Here is an 8073-nt window from a genome sequence, read left to right as displayed (position 1 = left end):
CTTCATCCGCCATCGCTGGAGCCCATGAACAGGAACAACCTACTATGAATAACTATGAATCACCGTCGTGTACGCCTTAATATTTCAGTGTCACACTACCCTTACCAAACTTTATCAACTTGATTCACTAAATCTCTCTCACCCTCCCAAACCACGACCAATATCCACTTTTCAAATTTTGAAAACCCACTAAAATTAGGGTTTCCCAAAACTTATTAAATCTCTCATTACAAAAAGGGGTCGGGTCGTGGATTACAAATAAAAGGGAACGGTCAAATTTACGTGACACGTGAGCCCATAGTACAAAAAGCCTTAGTGTGCTCTACTACTGCGTGTCACTCAAACTGTGTCACATGACAATCATCACATAAATATCTAATACGTGTTCATCACCCTTCTTAGTGGTCTCCGATGTGTGACACACTTGCAAACCACATTCCAAAACAAAATAGCCATAAACATTACACCAAACGTCCAAATAATGGCAACTACGTCTTTTCACAACCCGCGGGACCAAATGGGACATTAGAAAACAAATGGGACTGATTAGATAATAAATACAACATTTAGCATTTATTAGTAAATTTTTTTAATTATATATATATATATATTGAGAACATAAAATCCTATATTATAAAAAGGTAAGGGAATGCCGGAGGAGTTAGTGCGGCAAAACTTTCGCAAAGTGCCGAGAAAGAAGTTAATTTTTTCGTAAAAGGTTAAATATTATATTAACCTTTTTTATTAACAAAAAAATAATTTTTTTTAATAAAATTTTAAATACATTAACTTTTTTACTTAGCAAAAAAAAAAAGAAGCAAAAACTTTGAAAATCAAAAAAAAAAAAAAAAAAGGTAACCGACCCTTATAAATTGACAATTCTCCCACTTCCTCCTTAAGACTTGTGACCCCATTTGAGATCAGTGAGTTTAGTGGGCTTGCAAGTTTCAACATCTCTCTCTCTCTCTCTCTTGTTGGTTTGAGTCCCATAAACTTCATACGTTACATTTTTCACAGAGACCTCTGTTTTCTCCCCTCTTTTCTCTCCCAATTCCCATTTCCATCTCTCTCAACTTTCAAAAACCTTCAGGTACTTCACACACTAATTCCCGAATTCCTCTAATGGGTTTGCTGTAAATTCCAAGATTTGCTGACATTATTCTTTACGCCATGAATGAACAGGTAACAAGATCAGAAAAAAAAAAAATGACTAACCAGACTGTGGTGGGTTTCGATACCAAATCCACCATCGAAGTGGCCGTGTCGAACTTGTCGGTAGTGCCGCCTCTTCCACCGCCGCCTGGTGGGCGGCGCGTCACCATTCCAAGAAAGAATTTCTTTAGTAAGCTTGAAACTGGCGGCGGAGGAGCCAAGATCCATGCATGGGTCGATTCAATGAGAGCTTCTTCTCCAACTCGTAAATCCTCTGAAACTGAGGAAGATCATATAAAAAACTCTTGGATTGTACGTTTCAATTCTCACCCACAATTTTATCCCACATTCTTTTAAATGGGTTGTGTTTTGATAAGTAATATCTCTGACTCTTTCATTTTCTTTTCCTTCCAATTTTCTCGAGAAAAGCTTCAACACCCCTCCGCTTTGGACATGTTAGAGCAGATAGTAAATCTATCAAAGGGAAAACAAATAGTAATGTTTCTCGATTACGATGGCACTCTCTCGCCAATTGTCGAAGACCCTGATCGAGCTTTCATGACCAATGAGGTTAATTTTCTGTTTGGCTCAACTTTCTCTGTTATTTTCTCGATGGAAAATTCTTAGGAATTTTTTTGGTTTTGTGAATCAGATGAGACAAGCTGTAAGGGACGTTGCAAAGTACTTCCCTACAGCGATAATCAGTGGGAGGTGCAGAGCCAAGGTACATTTTATACAAAATCATGTATATATACATGTGTGTGTCTATATATGCAGAGAATTTTTTTTTTGGTTTTGAACTTTTAAAAGGCTTCATTATCTATGTATAAAACATTCACGTGTTTCTGATCATATGATTTTGATTTGTCAATGTTTCTCAGGTTTATAACTTTGTAAGATTATCACAGCTTTACTATGCTGGTAGTCATGGCATGGACATCAAGGGACCATCCAAAGGTTGCAAATGCAGAAATGTGAGTTCTAATATATTCTTACTCTAATTTGTTATATATATATATATATATATACGCCAGCCTAATTATATGCAAATTACGAGTACTAAACCGATCACATAAATAACTTAATCTCGGTCATTAGACGGTGAAGCTCGTCATAAAAGTAGTTTGGAAAAAGGAGACAAACATGAGCCTCGCTTCTAATCTCACACATTTGTTTCACATCTGTGTATTTAAAAAAATAAAAAATAAATAAAAAATTGTGTGTTCTTCTCATAACTAAAAGGGAAAAGTTAGAGATCATGAAAATTTTGTCATGAAAATGATCATGAAAAATTTATGATCCTTGGATTACCTTAATTAGTGTGTGGTGTTTCATTCTAAATGTAATCCAAGGGTCACGAAACTTTCATGATTATTTTCATGAAAGGTTTTTCATGATACCTACCATTGCTGTAACTAAAATAGTTTCACCTAGTTTATTATAGTGAAATAATTGTGTCCATCGACTTTAGTGTTATAACTAATTATAATAATTTTACGGACACAATCAACCAAAGTAGAACAACATAAGTGGAGTGACCTTTTTCAATAGTGGATCTCACCATCTTATGACAGTTATTTTTTGTGATCCGGTTATGCGATTAGTTATGTGCCCATAGAATTATTTAACAAGCAAGTGAATTTTTAATTTAACTACCATCTCTACTTTTTAAGTTCTTACATGGTGTTTTTTTGTTAATTTTGGGTTTTATTCAGGACAATCAAGTGGTTCCATTTCAGCCTGCCAGAGAATTTTTACCCATGATTGATAAGGTTTGTTTTCTCTCATCTTAACATATTGAACAATTATTTATTTTTTTGATGTTGATGTGTTAAGGATTTATTTATTTTTTCAGGTGTACAAAGCTTTATTAGAGAAAACCAAATCTACCCCAGGGGCTAAAGTGGAAAACAACAAGTTCTGTATATCTGTACACTATCGTTGTGTTGATGAAACGGTACAAATAAAAAAACCAAAAAACATGTATTTGACATATCTTTCTTATAATATTTAGTTATAATTAATTTATATTTTTTAATTTATATTAGAGTTGGACAACGTTAGCAGAACAAGTTAAATCAGTGCTCAATGAGTACCCAAAACTCAAATTGAATCAAGGAAGAAAGGTACAATAATGGCATTCATTTCTTGATCATTTGATCCTCATAATTGTACAATAACTTTCTTCAATATTTGATCCTCATTGAGCTTATAAAACTTACAATTTATTGTTTAAGACAGGTTTTGGAGATTCGTCCAATCATCAAATGGGACAAAGGAAAAGCCCTCGAATACTTGTTAGAATCACTAGGTGAGTTTTCACTAGGTTACATTTCTATCTAATTGAATTGAACATCCAATTTGATTTCCAACAGAGGGTCAATGGACCCTATCTCACTATAAAATCTATTAACTCTTACACAGACAGTGAACAGGATGTCATATTTAATTAGAAAAAACAAGACTCTTTTCACTAACTATATGCATACAACAATGGTCTCCTTAGCATGATCTAACAATGTTCCTATGTTTTTGTATGTTACTAGGTTATGCGAATTCTGATAATGTTTTGCCGGTGTATATTGGAGATGATCGAACTGATGAGGATGCATTTAAGGTATATGTTGTTGTTATTTCTTTGTAAAAGTTTGGCATACAAAGAATTTATTTTAATGTTTTAGATACCTACAATAATTATTAGGTGTTGCGCGATAGAGGACAAGGGTTTGGCATACTTGTGACCAAAGCACCAAAAGAAACTAATGCCTCTTATTCTTTGCGAGAACCTTCCGAGGCAAGTACATCATATAATTAATTAATTTTATTTTGGCTATTTTTTTATTTTGTCATTTATTTTTATTCAATTTGCCATGTTAACGATAAATTAATTCTTATTCTTATTTTTCTTTTTATCTTTATCCTTATAGGTTATGCATTTTTTGCGACGTTTGGTAGAGGGGAAACAATCTTTACTATGAGTTCATTAGAGGGTAAAAGACAGAAAAAAATAACCCTATTCCCAAAAATAAATTTCCTTCTTTTTGCTGTGATATCCCATCGTTGAAAATTTTGTTAGAGGTGGGTTTGATATTATGTAATTTTATTGTCCAGATCAAAGTAGAGAGGAAAAAAGAAAAAAAAAATGTAATTTAAAAAAACAAAAAAAAAAGAGAAAAATAATCTTAAGAAGAATTTGAATACTCTCTCTATGTGTGCTTGTATGCGTGTAAGCTTGTGTTAGCCTCCGTTTGGGAAGTGGGTTGACTTTTTGACTTTTTTGACTATTTTAGCCTGGACTAAAAAGTTTGGTTTGGGAAAAACTTTTTGACTTTTTGGCTTTTTTAATTTTTTTTGTGAGAGAAAAGTGTAATGATTATGGGTTGAATGTGATATTTTGTTTTTTGTGACTAAAATAGCCTATTTTATCTTTTGTGACTAAAATAACCAAAAAAACCTGAAAAAGCTCTTCCTCAATGGACCTTAGTTTGTGAAATGTTAATGGTTATGCAAGTGTTTGTATGCCCAAACCAATTTTAAAGTCCAACTAGTATTATAAATAAAAATAATAATTCAATGCATAAATCCCTTGTTAAAAAGGTGGCTCAATACACAATTGAACTTTAGGATAAAAGAAATTGAATGGTTCAATGTGCTTGGAAGCAATTTTTTAACTTGGGAAAGAGATCAAGAATCAAAGCATTTTCTCAGTCTAAAAGTAACAAAATCTTTTAGATACGAACCAAACGATGCCTCAACAAAAAAGAGAATAAAAAAATAAATCAAGAAACCAACCACAATTGAAATCATGTTTTCATAGACAGATCCAATTAGCACCAAATTATCTTTGACCCAAACAATTTGATTTTATTGTAAGCTAGTATAACCTTCTTTATATATATATATATATATATATATATTTTTTTTGGGTTACTTACGTGTACGTCTTAATAAGTAGACTTATTGTCTAATAAGTCCTATGAGAAAAATTTGTCATAAAAAAAATCACTAATTGTAAGTTTTAGTGACAATTTATAAAAATCATGACAAAAAAAAGTCACTAATTGTCAATTTTTAACGACATATGTAAAAAATTGTCACAAAAAAATTATTTTTGACGACAATTTTATCAAGATTTATTTTCAATAAGATTTGATGGGAATTAAGTCTGATTATTAGGAACTATTGATAGTTTACTTGTTTTTTTTTTTATCAGCATGTAAGCAAGTGTAACCTAGCATCAAATTATTCTTCACTTCGTTTCTCATCCATTCAATTCCTAAAACGTATTGTCATACAAACAAATAAAATAGACAAAATATTTACAGAATGATGTGATTGAATATGTTTTTTTAATTATAAAGGTACTTCTACCACATCATTTTACAAAAGATTCTGTATAAATTTGATTTTAGAAAAATAATTTTCTTGCCTAAAAACAGGACATAACTATAATTTAAGTAGTGCTTTATAGCAAAGACTGTCCTCAATCTTTCTAGGAGACAATAGAAGGGCAAGAGAAAAAGTCACTAATCTTTAGATTGTGTATATATATTTGATTTGAGTGGGCTTTGATGCTGACAGTAGTAAGGTTGTTTCATTGCGACTTAAGTGTTACCATCCTCAATCTTTTTAGGAGGCTATAGGTGTCACAATCTAAACCCGCCCCTATAAATTTAACATTGTAACTGAAGGCCTCTGAATCAGATTAACAAATAAGGGGCTGGTGGAAGCTAATTTCAAAATATACAATTTCCATAGAGGTGTACGGACTTATATGGGACAAAAAATTGAACTTATATTTACACATATTATGATCTCATTCAACGTTACTACATGTACAGATAAACAAAAAGGGACTTAGCCCTAATTATAAATAAAACAAAAGTTTGTTCAAACCAAACAAAAGAAACTTAAACTTAGAACTTGTTCACATTCACTTGACCGCTTGAAGTTTTCGGAACCTCCTCGGGAGGCATAGCGGTTGGTTGACAAAAACGGACCTAGACTAGATGTCTCAAGCCTAGTTACGAGCCTGATCACCTACATACATAATATAAATAATGAGTTGGAACCTAATGAATAACAACAAAGTAAAGGTTTTGATGAATGATATCCATAACAGATTTAAAAATCAAAATTCAGAACATGAATAAATTCATATACATATTCAGATTTGTAAACAGTCATACGTGGTGCATCCATTAGCTAACAGATTAGATTGGTCATAACGACCTACGTGCAGAATAAACGAATTGGTCATAAAAATCCATATTCACATGAGATGGTCATTAAGACTCACGTGCAAATCAGATCAGATAGTTGATTATGCATAATCAGTTCCATGAATGGAACCCACATGAAACACTGGTACCAGGTAACAGATAACAGATATTAGATATAGATGCTAAAGATGCCACTAATACAGTTCAGAAAGTGGACAATCATTCATTCTAATTCGAAAATAACATTTCAGAAAAATAGAGTTTAACGTATAATCTGAAAATACATATAAACAAACATATCTTTACAAAGTTGTTACTCACAGAGATAGCTCTAAAAGCAGAATAGATAACTTAGATAGAACAGACGAGCCGATCAAAAAAAGATAGAACAGACGAATATTGGCGCGTGACCTACACAAACCACGTGATGGATACACATTGAAACACACTTTTTGTAACCTCTTAACTTATTACATTTGTTTCTTAGTGTGTTTCTACTTCTTATCATCATTATTATAGCTTAATCATGGCTCAAGAAGCCTAAGATGCAATGAAGATGCAATTTTAAACTTTGAAAACGCTTTGCAAAATTTCCGAAACAGGACAGTTCGCTCGAGTGATGTTTTGGTCGCTCAAGCAGACCTTGATCTGCAAAAATACTGGATGCTCTCATTTTATGCTCGAGCCAACTTCTTGGTCTCTCAAGCCAATCGTCAAACTCTATAAAACTTCTAAAAGCTCGAAATGTACGCTCGAGTGATGGTTTGGTTGCCCAAGCGATGCGACCAAATTCTGGAATTTCCAGAATTCGATTCCAAGTTCAAAACACATGTTTAAAGCTTCAAACCTGGAATTTTGGGCCACAATTTGTAGAAAACACTTGGACACTTGTACCAGAACATGGAATGAAGATCGATTCTCAAAATCAAGGCCCAACATTCAACCGATTCTTTCAAAAGCATGCTCTTCTCTTCATGTCATAAACATGCATGTATTAAGTTGGAGTTCTTTTTTCTCAAAACATGACTATATGACGTGACATGTACGAAGTCTTGTTGAGCTGTCACACTTTAACAAAAATAAACGCTTGCATGTAAGAATTGAGTGAAAATTAAACTCAAATTCTATGAATTATGCATACATGCATGGATTGATTTTCCATTCTACATTCTAAGTTTAATTCTCATGCTTTATCTCCTATTTCACTTGATTTCTCATAATTTGTGACTTAAACACAAAAGTTGGGAGTTGATTACTCACCTAAAGTCTTGATTTAGCAAGAATTTTAAGTTGTTCTTCCCAAATTTCCAGATCTCTAGCTAGATTCCAAGCCAATTCTTCAATCCCCCTACAAAATTGTTGCTCTCTCTCTCTCTCTCTCTCTCTCTCTCTCTCTCTCTCTCTCACACGTTTTTTATGGTCACGAATAATGACGGAGTGACTTCTAGAAGGTATAAGAGCCTTATATAGGTTCATTTAGCTTAGGCTAATTATGTGTGATTAGCTATAATCAATCTTGTTTGACCTAATTTAGTTTATTCCAATTATTTGAATCCGAATCAAAATTTAATTAAACTTGCCAGACATTTCTAAAAATCCCAAATAACACATTGACCTAGTCAATTTTGTGGTCAGATACCAATAAGACCCTCAATTTCCATATTAAAACAGAATTCTAAATAGATAATCCTACGATAGA

General features: G+C 32.8%; 1 protein-coding gene across 4 annotated transcripts; it reads left to right on the top strand.

The window, feature by feature from the left end:
• Nucleotides 1–902: 902 nt before the first annotated feature.
• LOC114287277 (putative trehalose-phosphate phosphatase D) lies at nucleotides 903–4352 on the top strand. 4 transcript variants are annotated; one of them, XM_082874323.1, is made up of 11 exons: nucleotides 903–1090; nucleotides 1183–1464; nucleotides 1582–1722; nucleotides 1805–1876; nucleotides 2034–2126; nucleotides 2868–2924; nucleotides 3008–3109; nucleotides 3201–3278; nucleotides 3394–3463; nucleotides 3699–3769; nucleotides 3854–4352. In XM_082874323.1, exons 2-11 carry the CDS (start codon nucleotides 1207–1209, stop codon nucleotides 3965–3967), a joined length of 1056 nt encoding a protein of 351 aa, XP_082730449.1. In that variant the 5' UTR covers nucleotides 903–1090; nucleotides 1183–1206; the 3' UTR covers nucleotides 3968–4352. The 4 variants fall into 4 exon arrangements, 2 of the variants coding, with proteins under 2 accessions (XP_082730449.1, XP_082730448.1); XR_014332706.1 differs by having other exon boundaries at nucleotides 904–1090; nucleotides 3390–3463; nucleotides 3854–4182; XR_003637860.2 differs by having other exon boundaries at nucleotides 1019–1464; nucleotides 3390–3463; nucleotides 3854–4182.
• The last annotated feature ends 3721 nt before the right edge of the window (nucleotides 4353–8073 follow it).

This window comes from Camellia sinensis, chromosome 6, assembly GCF_055761805.1.
Source record: "Camellia sinensis isolate YWXY chromosome 6, ASM5576180v1, whole genome shotgun sequence".
Lineage (NCBI taxonomy): Eukaryota > Viridiplantae > Streptophyta > Magnoliopsida > Ericales > Theaceae > Camellia > Camellia sinensis.
The sequence above is the reverse complement of the archived record's forward strand: the minus strand, read 5'-3'. Positions and strand labels throughout refer to the sequence as shown.